Source organism: Vulpes vulpes, chromosome 2, assembly GCF_048418805.1.
Source record: "Vulpes vulpes isolate BD-2025 chromosome 2, VulVul3, whole genome shotgun sequence".
Taxonomy (NCBI): Eukaryota; Metazoa; Chordata; class Mammalia; order Carnivora; family Canidae; genus Vulpes; species Vulpes vulpes.
In genome coordinates, this window is record NC_132781.1 from 102,749,324 (window position 1) to 102,762,639 (window position 13,316).

Here is a 13,316-nt window from a genome sequence, read left to right on the forward strand (position 1 = left end):
AAATCTAGGCAACAGCCAGCATCAACAACACCAGACATGAACCTTTTCTCTTGCTTTTTCCCCATTTAGGAGGACATTATCTGTGCATTTTTTCATACATTCCCTTTATTATGTTGAGGTATGTTCCCTCTTAAACCTACTTTGTGGAGGGTTTTTATCATGCATGGATATTGTACTTCATCAAACGCTTTTCCTACAGCTATGGAAATGATGATGATTCTTCTTTCTTTTATTAATATGGTGCATCACACTGATTGATTTGCAGATACTGAATCACCCGTGCAACCCAGGAATAAATCCCATTTGATCATGGCGGTGATTTTCTTAATGTATTGTTATTCAGTTTGCTACTATTTTGTTAAGGATTTTTGCACTAAAAATTGGCCAGTAATTCTCTTTGTGGTGTCTTTATCTGGTCTTGGTATCAGGGTAATGCTGGCCTCATCAAATGAATTTGGAAGTTTTCCTTCCTCTTCTGTTTTTTTGGGACAGTTTGAGAAGAACGCATACTAACTCTTTCTTTATGTGCTTGGTAGAATTTGCCTCTGAAGCCATCTGGTCCTGGACTTGTGTTTGTTCCAGGTTTTTGGAGGAGTGATTCAATTTCTTGGCTGGTTAGCGTTCTGTTCTACTTCCTTCCTGCTTCAGTTTTGGTAATTTATATGTTTCTAGGAACTTATCCATTTCTTCTAGGTTGTCCAATTTGTTGACATATATTTTTCATAATATTCTTTTATAATTGTTTGGATTTCTGCAGTGTTGGTTATTCTCCTCTGTCATGTGTGATTTTATTTGGGTCCTTTCCCTTTTCTTTTTGAGAACTATGGCTAGAGCCTTATCAATTTTATTAAATTTTTCAAAGAACCAGCTACTGTTGATCTGTTCTATTTTTATTTGTGTTTAGTTTCTATATCATTTATTTCCACTCTAATGTTTTTTTAAAGATTTATTTATTGGGGCGGGGGGGAGGGGCAAAGGAAAAGGGAGAGAGAGAATCCTCCAGTAGACTGAGGTTGGAGGCTGAAGCAGGCCTCAATCCCAGGACCCTGAGAACGTGACCTTAGCCAAAATCAAAGAGTTGGCCAGTTAACCAACTCAGCCACCCAGGACCCCTATTTTTCCTCTAATTTTTATCATCTCCTTCCTTCTGCTGGCTTTAGATTTCATTTGTTGTTCTTTTTTCTAGCTTCTTTAGGTGTAAGGTCAGGTTGTGTTGAGATTTTGTTTTTGCTTCTTGAGGTAGGCCTGTATTGCTATATATACTTCCCTCTTAGAGTCACTTTGGCTGCATCTCAAAGGTTTTGGACAATTGTGTTTTCATTTTCATTTGTTTCCATGTATTTTGAAATTTCTTCATTTATTTTCTGGTTGGCCCACACATTGATAGTACGATGTTATTTCACCTCCATGTATTTGTGGTCTTTTCAGACGGTTTTTTGTAGTCCACTTCTAGTTTCATAGTATTGTGGTCAGGAACGGTGCATGGTAGGACTTCAATCTTTGTACTTCCTAAGGCCTGTTTTCTGGCCTAATGTATGATCTAGTCCAGAGAATATTCCAGATCTGTATTCTAATTTCATTTATTGCACTCTTCATCTCAGATTCTTTTTTAACTCTTCTATCTCTGTTGTAAGGGTCTCACTGATGTCTTCCATTCTTTACTCAAGTCCACTGAACATCCTTATGGTCACTGCTTTAAATCCTCCACCAGGCACGTTATTTCTCTCTCTCTCTCACTTAGATCTCTGGCCCTGTGGCATTATCCTGTTCTTTCATTTGAGATAAATTCCTCTGTCTTCTCATTTTGTCTAGGTCTCTGACAGTTTCTCTGGGTTAGAAAAGCCAGTTATGTCACTTGTTCCTGAAAGTAATGGACCACTGAAAATGGTCCCGTAGTGCCCAGGGCCTGGTGCTTCAGGGACGGTCTCCAGGGTGTGCGGCATGCACTCTGCTACTGGGTTCTGGCTCCTCTATCCCTCAGGCCAGTCATCTGAGAGATAGGCTCTCAGTATCTGCTGCGGGCAGTGTTTGGTACTTGGCCTGAATCTAGCAGGTTTTAACTAGCTTGCAAAATGAGACCTGTCACACTCCACTAGAACTGAGACCCTGCAAAACTCTGGTCAGGACACATGGTGTCCGGAGGGGTTTGTACTGGTCTTCTGGGGGAAGGGCTTGCTGTGCTGGAACTGAGGCAAGCATGACTGAAAAGGGCAGTTCCCCTGGAGTGCAAACGGGTTGGTGGCTGGTGTAAGCAAGTTAGGCAGCTGGTGTCAGAGTGGCACTGATTCCCACAGGTGTCTCTGTGTTTGTGCACAGGGCCAGGGGAGGGAAATGGCACCGGCCAGCTGGTTCCATGCTGTGTGCCTCTCTCCAAGTATAGTGCCCTACAGATTCTACCGCAGCCAAGCCCAATAACCTTTAAAATTCCAGGCTTTAAGCCCCCCGTAGTTGCAAGAACTCAGGAATTCAGCCACCTCCTTTTCCAAGCCAGTGGCTATGTGCATTCCCAGGTATTCTTCTCTCCTGCCCTTCGCTGGGACCACTACTCCCTCCCATCTGCTGCAGATAGGATCTCTTTCTCTTCTAAACTATGTCTCTGTACTTCCGACTTTCTTTGAAGTGGCCTCTTCTCTCTCTTTAATTGTGACCTTTGTTCTGTCAGTATTCAGGTAGATTTCTGGGGTATATAGGATGAGTTGATAGGTATCTAGTTGTATTAGTGGGACGAGGTGAGTCTAGGCTCCTCCTACCCTGCCACCATCTTCCTTTCTCTAAGACATTTTTCTAAAGAATCCCTTCAATTACAAATTATTAAAACTAGGCAAGAACTCCTCTTTTAAATTTCCCCTCAAGTTAGGAGAGAAAAACGACTGGCAAGCAGAGAGACATGTGATTTGAAGTATAACAGCTGAACAACTAGTAAAAGTTTAATAAGCAAAACGGAACCTTTTATCTGAATTCAATTAACTGCAATTCTGAAAGAAAGAGGCAGCATCGAGTGCTTTTAAATCAAGAATCTTCATTCTCCCTTCAACAGTGATGAAATAAGGAGAACGTTATGGAATAATTTCTAATCTTTTCATTAGCAAAACAAATGTATTGTCCTTTGGCACACTTAAATTAAATATAATTTCTCCTTTATCTTACTGCAAGCTTATTTTTCAGGGGAGGTAAGTAAGACTATCTCATCTTTATATCGTACTAGAATGCTTCTCCATATCATACAGGTTCACTTTTAAATTTTTTTGTGATTCAAATTGCTTGCCTACTATTTGTCTCTGATAATTTGATTATTTTAAAATTTTTTTTAATTTATTCATTCATGAGACACACACACAGAGAGAGACAGAGGCAGAGACACAGGCAGCGAGAGAAGCAGGCTCCATGAAAGGAGCTTGATGTGGGACTCAATCCTGGGTCTCCAGGATCACACCCTGGCCTGAAGGCAGTGCTAAAACACTGAGGCACCCGGGCTTCCCTGATAATTCAATTAAATGCAACAGGATATTTTACAGGTGTATTCTTGACATAATGTAATGAAATGTTTATTCCATTAATTATGTATTGACCTATCCAAGTACAGCTATGCACATCTTTCTATTTCAGTAAAAGAAGATGGATACAGGCAACTCTGTTTTCCAAGAATGTACGTTCTGTGCCAAGAATGGGATCGGCGCCAGTCTTGTATGCACAAGAACCAGGTCAAAAGAGTATCTAATTGTGAACTTTAAGATGATGGATTAGGAAGACTGCCAAACAGAAAGGCTGATAACCCAGAGTTATTCCTTTATATCCTAGATGGTGAAATCTATGGGTGAGTCTATGCATTATAACAAGTTAATATAACACAACGAAGTACATAGTAGACAGTGGATCCTACAACCAAGATTTGACGGAAATGGATGCGGGAGGCACTGAGTGAGAAACTACAGGTATTACTGGAGAAGAGAAACGGGACTCTATCTTTTTGAGCCTGGCTTCTCATTGTGTCAGGTAGTCAGCAAGGTGTAAGCTGGCAAAAGGCTCCTTCAAAAAGTATAAGTCTCTACAGGAGTAAAGTTAGGTTCTACTACATTGACTTATTACATAATTGTAATATAAATGAGTGGTAATTTGCAAGAGGACTAGGAAAGAATTCTCATAAAATCTGATTTGGTAGTGGCGTAAGGATAGTCATATAGGTCAATGTATTAGAATTGAGGATCTAAAAACAAACTCTCAAATTATGGTGGATTGATTTTCAACAAGGGTGTCGAGACACTCAAATGGAATAAGAATAGTCTTTTTAACAAATGGTACTGAGACAAATGGATATCCACGCACAAAGTAATAAAATTAGACCTCTACCTCACAACGTATGTACAAACTTAACATGAAATATTAAGAGCTAAAATTATAAAACTCATAGAAAAAAACAGGTGTGTATGTTGGTGATTGCATTTGGCAACAGTTTCTTAAATATGGCATCAAAAGACAGAAACAGATTAAGGATTTCATCAAAATCTAAAAAAATAAAAGCTTCTATGCTTCAAATGTAACCATCAGGAAAAAGTGAAAAGGCAAGGTGATGAATAAAATATTTGAAAATCATATCCCTGATAAGGGGGCTGTAGTTAGGATATAGATAGAAGTCTTACAATAATGAAAAGATAGTCCAATATGAAAATGGGCAAAAGAAATGATTAGTTCTTTAAGCAAGATATGGAAATGAATAATGACCACATATAAAGGTTAGATGCTCAACATCACTAGTTCTAAGAAATATGCAAATTAAAACCACAAGACAGATGGAACTCAACAAGTGTATTATGCTAAGTGAAATAAGTCAGAGAAAGACAAATACCATATGATTTCACTCCTATGTGGAATTAAGAAAAAAAACAACAACAGATGAACATAGGGGAAGGTGGAAAAAAAGGAGAGAAAGAGAGGGAAACCATAAGAGACTATCAACCATAGAGAATAAACTAAGCATTGCTGTCGAGGTGGGCAGGGGGGGCTAGATGAGTGATGGGTATTAAGGAAGGCACTTGTACTGATGAGAACTGGGTATTTAAGTGAGGAATCACTAAATTCTACTCCTGACACCAATATTACATGATATGTCAACTAACGAGAATTCAAATAAAAATTGGAAACAAATGAAAATACCCCTACAACGTGTCATTTTACACCCAATAGGATAGCTATAACAAAAACAACAGATAATGACAAACATTGACAAGAATCAGGGAAAATGAGAATCCTCAAACACTGGTGACATAAATGTAAAATGGTGCAGCCAGTTTGGAAAATAGTCTGGCAGTTCCTCAAAAGGTTTAAATAAAAAATGTTTAAACCAAAAAGGTCCTTTAACAAATGAACTAACAATTCCATTTATAAGTATATACCCAAGAGAAGTGAAATGTTCACACAAAAGCTTGTACATGCGTATTCACAACAGCATTATTAACAACAGCCAAAAAGTGTAACAGCTCAAACATCCACCAAATGATAAATACATAAATAAAATGTGGGCTGTCCGTACGGTGGGATAGTATTCAGAAATTAAAAAAAAAAAAAAAAACAAAGTTCTGACACATGGCACAAAATAAATCTAAAAACATGCTGAACCAAAGAAGGCAGTCACAAAGGATCAAATATTTGGTGATTCCATTGAGATGACCTGTCCAAAATCAGCAGCAAATCGATAGAGACAGAGACTAGAATGGTGACTACCTATGGCTAAGAAGAATAGGGAGGGGGAAACTAGCCTGAGGTGACAGTTAAAGGGCATAGGGTTTATTTTTACGGTGACAAAATGTTCTAAAATGGATTGTGGTAGTCTTTGAATATGCATCGTATGTTCATTATATCTCAATAAAGTTATCACCAAAAATATATATCAAGTATGTAAGATTAGTAGGAAAATCTGTATTTTACTGCTCAAAGCACAGAGGGATTTATTTCCCAATGATTTTAGAGTCCCAAAACTAATTAAAAATTACCTTCTGTTTTAGCATATTAATCTGAATATCCGCGTCCGTTTGACTGGTTTTTAAATCTCCATAGAAAGGAAGCTCTCCATTTTCATATTTACTTAATAACATCCTTCCTGTCATGTTTAAGAGGTTCTTAAGCCTGCAGAAGGTATAGAATGAGTAAGTCAGGTCCTTTAAGAAGAAATATTTAATACTTATTTAAATAGATAATATGTTCTATCACATAAACAAATCTATAATTATGATATCTCATTTGTTCCAATCTCTCATTGTTTGAGAGAATACCAACTAAATTACATTGCTAAGTAAAAAAATATGGAAAAGATTTTTATGACACATATGGCAGTTAAAGAGTTAACAGGGTAACTATATTAAGAGTTCTTGTAAGTTATTATTAATATCTATTTTCAGCATGTGAATATAAAAATTAATCTATTATTAGGTAGTAGAGGCTAGTAATCCATGGTGAGGAAGAAAAGCATCCTCATCTATTAATGTTTTATAAAGACACAAAATTACATTTTGGTACCCACCTACCACAGTCTACAAGAAGGAAAGAAAATACAGACAAAAAACATCAAAGGAGATCATTCAAAACAGAAAGAGAAACAGGAAAGAAAAATATTTATAAAGTTTGAATTCAGAGGAAGAAGGAAGAGGCAGAGCTTTAGAAGAAAGGAAATCAGCAGAGAGAGAATGTATGATGATGGCCTATGAGACTGTTTTAAACAAAAATCTAATACCTTGGCTAGTACACTCTTAGGAAAGTGAAGGATGCCAAACAATGCAGAGAAACAAAGTTAAATGACAGAAAAGTTTTGGCGGATCAGAGCAACACTTAAATACTCAGCAAATAAGCAGAAAGGAAGCCAGGTGGGAGCTTCAGAGACATCGGAAAGACTTTTTTAAAAATCTGAGTAGTGAAATTGTTCATTTTATTCTTCATTAAGTCAGACATATATTTTTGTATGAATGATATATTTTATAGCTAGAAAATGCAGGAAGAAAATGTAAGCCACTTGAGTCAGAGATGGCAGAGCAAGAGGAGAACATAGTTTTGTCTGATCCCAGAAATTCAGCCAGAGAGTTTTCAAATCATTCTGAACACCTGTGAAATACCAGCGATCTAAGGAAAGAATTGCAGCATTTCTACAAATAGAAAAGTGACCACTTTCTGCAAGTCTTGGTTAACTTTCACCTTCAGAGTTACATTCTATTATTTCACCGTACTTAATTTTATTTCTATATACATGTAAGTCCTGCTTGTTTTTCCTTTGGGATATATTTCTCTAACAAACAGACCAAAATATACATAGGATATGGTATATTGCTCGGTTTTGTTCAACTGGGTGATAATATCCTTTTTTTTTTTTTTATTCATGATGGTCAGAGAGAGAGAGAGAGAGAGAGAGAGAGAGAGAGATAGGCAGAGACATAGGCAGAGGGAGAAGCAGGCTCCATGCACCGGGAGCTGGATGTGGGATTCGATCCCGGGTCTCCAGGATTGTGCCCTGGGCCAAAGGCAGGCTCTAAAGCACTGCGCCACTCACGGATCCCCGATAATATCCTTTTTATTTTGATTTTTAATTTCCATTTTTACACTTACATTCTAGAATTACCTTGTATTTAATTTTATTTTTGTATATATACAAGGTTTCCTCTTAATCATTTGGGGATGCAATTTCCTCTCAAACACACCAAAATACACATAGGATCCAGTGTACTGCTCTGGTCTCTTGATCTCTCTAATTCTATGATCTCCTTTGTTAACCTTGAAATTGGCTTTGGGTCTCTTCTGGTTTGTTTAGGATATATTTATCTGGGGTCATACTTGATATTTTTATATTCTGTTCCCTCACTCATCTCTTCTTCTCTGGACAGAATGACAAGATGGAAAAACTCACCGCCACAAAGAGAATGAGAGGCAGTACTGACTGCCGGGAACCTAATCAGCATGGATAGAAGGAAGAGGCTGGAGCGAGAGTTCAGAATAATGACCATCAAGATAATAGCTGGGCTTAAAAGACACACAGAGGACACTAAAGAATGCCTTTCTGGAGAAATAAAACAACTGATATCTAATCAAGTTGAGATAAAAAAAAGGCTAATCACATCAATGAAATGAACACATCAATGAAATCAGGAGCTGGTTCTTTGACAGAATAAGATCAATAAACCCCTGGCCAGACATATCAAAAAGAGAACGGACCCAAAGAAATAAGATCGTGAATGAAAGAAGACAGATCACGACCAGCACCAGAGAAATACAGACAACTCTAAGAACACAGTCTGAGCAACTATATGCCAACAAACTAAGCAATCTGGAAGAAATGGATCCCTTCCTATCAAAACTGAAACAGGAAGACACAGGAAACCTGAACAGACCCATAACCAGCAAGGAAATGGGAGCAGTCATCAAATATCTGCCAACAAACAAGACTCCAGGACCAGGTGGCTTCCCAGGAGAATTCTACCACACATTCCAGGAAGAATTAATCTATTCTTCGGAGCTGTTTATAAAAATTAGTAATGGAAGGGAAACCTTCCAGCGTTCTCTGTGAGGCCAGCATTACTCTGATCGCAAAACCAGACCAAGACCCCACCCAAAAGGAGAATTACACTCCCATATCCCTGATGAACACGGATGCCAAAATTCTCACCAAGACACTGGCTGGGAGGATTCAACAGTACATTAAAGGATTATTCACCATGGCCAAGTGGGTTTTATGCCTGGGCTGCAAGGGTGATTCGACATCCACAGATGAAACAATGTGATACACTACAGTAATAAAAGAAAGGATAAGAACCATAGGATCCTCTCAACAGATGCAGAAAAAGCAGTTGACAAAGTGCAGCACCCTTTCCGGATCAATACTCTTTGCAGTGCAGGGAGGGGGGGGGCATATCTCAATATCATAAAAGCCATCTACGAAAAGCCCACACCCGATGCCATTCTTAATGGGGAAAAACTGAGAGCTTTGCCACTAAGGTCAGGAACATGACAGGGAGGTCCACTCTCTGGACAACCAGTGTTGTTCGACATAGCCTCAGCAATTAGACAACAAAAGAAATAATAAGGCGTCTAAATCAGAAAAGAACTCAAACTCTCACTTTTCTCAGAGGACATGATATCCTATGTGGAAAACCCAAAAGATGCCACCCCAACATTGCTAGGACCCTTTCCTGAATTCAGCAAAGCAGCAGGATAGGAAATCCATGCACAGAAATCAGTTGCATTTCTATACACTAACAATGAGATGGAAGAAAGAGAAACTGAGGAGTCGATTCCATTTACCATTGCACTAAACACCATAAGATACCTCGTAATAAACCCACCCAAAGAGACAAGGATCTGTACTCTGAAGACGACAGGACATTCTGGAAAGAAATTGAGAAAGACATAAAGAACTGAAATCATTCCATGTTCATGGATTGGAAGAACAAATATTGTTAAAATGTCTATGCAAGCTCGAGCAATCTCTACATTCAATGCAATCTCTATCAAAATACTGCTAACTTCTTTTCTTTCTTTTTCAAGATTTTTTTAATTTATTTATTCATTAGACACACACACACACACACACACACACACACACGCAGAGGCAGAGACACAGGTAGAGGGAGAAGCAGGCCCCATGCAGGGAGCCCAACGTGGCACTTGATCCCGGGTCTCCCGGATCACACCCTGGATTGAAGGCAGAGTTATACCGCTGAGCCACCTGGGCTGCCCCTAAGATCTTTGCATACAGCTGGAGTAAATAATACTAAAATTTGTTTGGAACCTTAGAGGGCCCTGAATAGCCAAAAGTATGTTGAAAAACATAGCCAAAGCTGGTGACATTAGAAGCCAGTCTTCAAGCTCTATTGCAAAGCTGTGATCAACAGGACAGTATGGTCCTGGCACAAAAGCAGACATGTCAATCAATGGCCCAGAAGAGAAAATCCAGAAGTAGACCCTCAACTCTATGGTCAACTCCTCTTCAACAATACTGGAAAGAAAATCCAATGGAGACAAAGTGGTCTCTTCAACAAATGGTGTGGGAAAATCAGACACCACATGTAGAAGAGTAAAACTGGACCATTTTCTTACACCGTACACAAAAATAGACTCAAAATGGATGAAACACCCAAATGTGAGATAGGAATCCATCAAAATCCTAGAGGACAACACAGCCAGCAACCTCTGTGACCTTGGCTACAGCAACTTCTTGCTAGACATGTCACCAGATGCCAAAATGACCTACTGGGACTTCATCAAGATAAAAAGCTTTTACACAGCAAGGGAACAGTTGACAAAACCAAAAGACAACTGACAGAATGGGAGAAGGTGTTTGCAAATGCCTTATCAGATAAAAGGCTGGTATGCAAAGTCTATAAAGAGCTAATTCAAAGTCAACACCCAAAGAAAGATAACCCAATGAAGAAATGGGCAGAAGAAATGAAAGGACATGTCTCCAAAGAAGACATACATATGGCCAACAGACACATGAAAACATGCTCACCATCAGCTGGCACCAGAGAAATACAAATCAAAACCACGGTGAGTTTCCCCCTCACGCCTTTCATAATGGCCAAAATTAGCAAGTCTGGAAATGACAGATGTTGGCGGGAATGCAGAGAAAGGGGGATCCTCTTATGATGTTGGTGGGAATACAACCTGGTGCAGCTACTCTGGAAATCAGTAGCAGAGGTTCCTCAAAGAGTTGAAAAAGGAGCTACCTATGCAAAACCCAGAAATTGCACTAGAAGGTATGAATCCCAAAGATCACTTTGGTCGGGATCCGAAGGGGCACCTGCACCCCCTGTTTATACCAGTAATATCCTCAATAGCCAACCTGAGAGGTATGGATGTTCTTTGAAAGAGGTATGCATAAAGAAGATGTGATGTAGATATAAATAAATAAGTAATCATATTTATTTATTAGACAGAGAGAGAGAGAGAGAGGGAGGGAGGTGAGAGAACAGAATATTACTCAGCCAATAAATAATGAAATCTTGGGACCCCTGAGTGGCTCAGTGGCTGAGAGTTGGCCTTTGGCTCAGGGCATGATCCCGGAATCCCGGGATTGAGTTCCACATCGGGCTCTCTGCATTGAGCCTGCTTCTCCTCCCTCTTGCCTACGTCTCTGCCTCTCTATCTCTCACTCTGTGTGTGTGTGTGTGTGTGTGTGTGTGTGTGTGCCTCTCATGAATAAATATATAACATTTATAAAAAAGAAAAATGAATTCTTGCCATTTGCAATGATGCGATGGAACCAGACGGGATAATGTTAAGCAAAATATGTCAATTGGAGAAAGAAAATTATCATACGGTTTCACTCATATGTGGAATTTAAGAAACAAAACAGAGTAGCATAGGGGAAGGGAAGGAAAAGTAAAACAAGATGAAATCAGAAAGGGACACAAACCATAAGTCACTCAATACTAGAAAACAAACTGTGGGTTGCTGGAGGGGAAGGGATTGGGCGGATGGGGTAACTGCCTGATGGAGATTAAGGAGGGCATGAGCACTGGGTGTTATATAAGACTGATGAATCACTGAACTCTACCTCTGAAACTAATATTACACTATAAGTTAATTTGAATTCAAATAAATAATATAAAATAAAAAGAAATACAAGTGAATCCAAGATAACTTTTGATGTTGTTATATAATGACACAGATAAGTTTTTAGAGATTAGGATATCTGCTCTAAGAAAAGAACACTATTAAAAGGAAAGATTACCTAAGAACAAAGATATCTTGCAGAAATAATTCACAGTGGACAATGAAAAGCGCAGTTGACAATATATGTCAAAGGCATTGTTGTTATTATTTAAGGAATCACGGAAGAGTAAATGTAGTATTTTGGCAAGAATTTCTATTTAGGTTTTTATAAACTACAATTACAGATAAATTAGTTAATTAATGGTTAAAGTGATGAAATATTAGTCTTACCCAGTATTCTCTTTTTGTAATTCCTCATTTTTCTTCACTTCTTGATCCAACCTGAACTGCAAAGGCTGTTTTAACTCCATACATTTCTTTAGGTTTTCCTTTTCATCACCACACTTTGGAAACAATTTTTTAAGAACATTAGTTTCAAAAATCAAGAGACTCCTTCTTCTTTTATAAAATGCTATTTCTCATGAATCCATGGGTAATATGTGTTTAGACAGGTTTATAAAATACATATAAAATGTAGGTTATGAACCAAATGTCAGTGAAAAGAAATCTCAAAAATAAGGATGTTTGTTAAAACAGCTTCACCTGAGTTTATATTTTCATCATTTTTGTTTCTAGAATTTAAATTGCCAAAATTTACTTGGGAAATACAGACAGAGGTTTTTAATCCACATTAATGAAAAAATCTTTAACGTGGCTATACTTACATTTGAGTTTCTAGAGATGTCCTAGAAGCAGTTTCACCAATATCTTAAGATACTCTGGGTTTTGTGAGATCACAGCTTATTAAGATACAGTCTCTGAAAAATTCCCATACTGTCCCCATTATAATTTTGATGATTATCTGACTTTGGGATGAGATACTCTTTTTCTCTGCAAGCATTTCAAACATTTCTCTGCAAGATTTCAATTTCTTCTTTCCTATTGACCACTTTTCTCTCTAAATAAAATTCAAGCCTTCCCACTATTCTATCAAAACGTTTCCTTACTCTTGCAGCATTTTCGATCATCTTGCTTTTCCCCTTTCACTGGACTCGAACATTCTTTCATGTGTCATCTCAGGCACAGATTCATCTTTTCATCGCGTCTTCTACACTAAAATCTGACTTTCAATCCTGGAATTCCACTGAAAATTTTTGACAATCATCAAGGATCTGTTTTTGCAAGTCCTGATCCTGCTTTACTTCTCAGCAGCAGCTGAAAACAATGCCACATCTTCCCTCTGCTCCTCTAATCCCATTTCATTTCTAAATGACAGCAAACGCTGACATTCAGTCCTTGGACCCTTGCTATTCCTCTTTTTCACATCCTCTCAGAGTTCTCCAAATCAGAAAAAACCAGCATCCGATTGAACACTTTGTCTGGTCGGATTAAATGCTTTCAGGTTTACACTTAACTGCTTAAAATACATTTAGAATACAGCTTTGTTATGTCAATGTGTTTCAATCAGAAATTACTGTTATGGTATAAAGTACTTAATTTTATCCTAAAAACTGTTAAGATATTCTCAAATTTAGGCAAGGACAGGTACCATACACATAAAATATTTTCCCTCTTAGATACATTTGTACATAGGAAGACAGAATCATCGCTCATGAAAAAAAAATAAAAACAATGTAAAATAAAGGACTAAACTGGTCTGCACAGACTAGATAATACGGGTGAAGAAA

General features: G+C 38.1%; 1 protein-coding gene across 1 annotated transcript in view; it reads right to left on the bottom strand.

Moving 5' to 3' along the window:
* Positions 1-13,316, bottom strand: part of LOC140595958 (uncharacterized) — a 145,215-nt gene that overhangs the window by 20,357 nt on the left and 111,542 nt on the right. Inside the window, exons 32-33 of the mRNA XM_072742406.1 lie at positions 11,920-12,032; positions 5,988-6,120 (exon numbers count right to left, since the gene is read on the bottom strand). Coding sequence (XP_072598507.1) covers positions 5,988-6,120; positions 11,920-12,032 — 246 coding nt within the window. The remainder of the gene's footprint in view (positions 1-5,987; positions 6,121-11,919; positions 12,033-13,316) is intronic.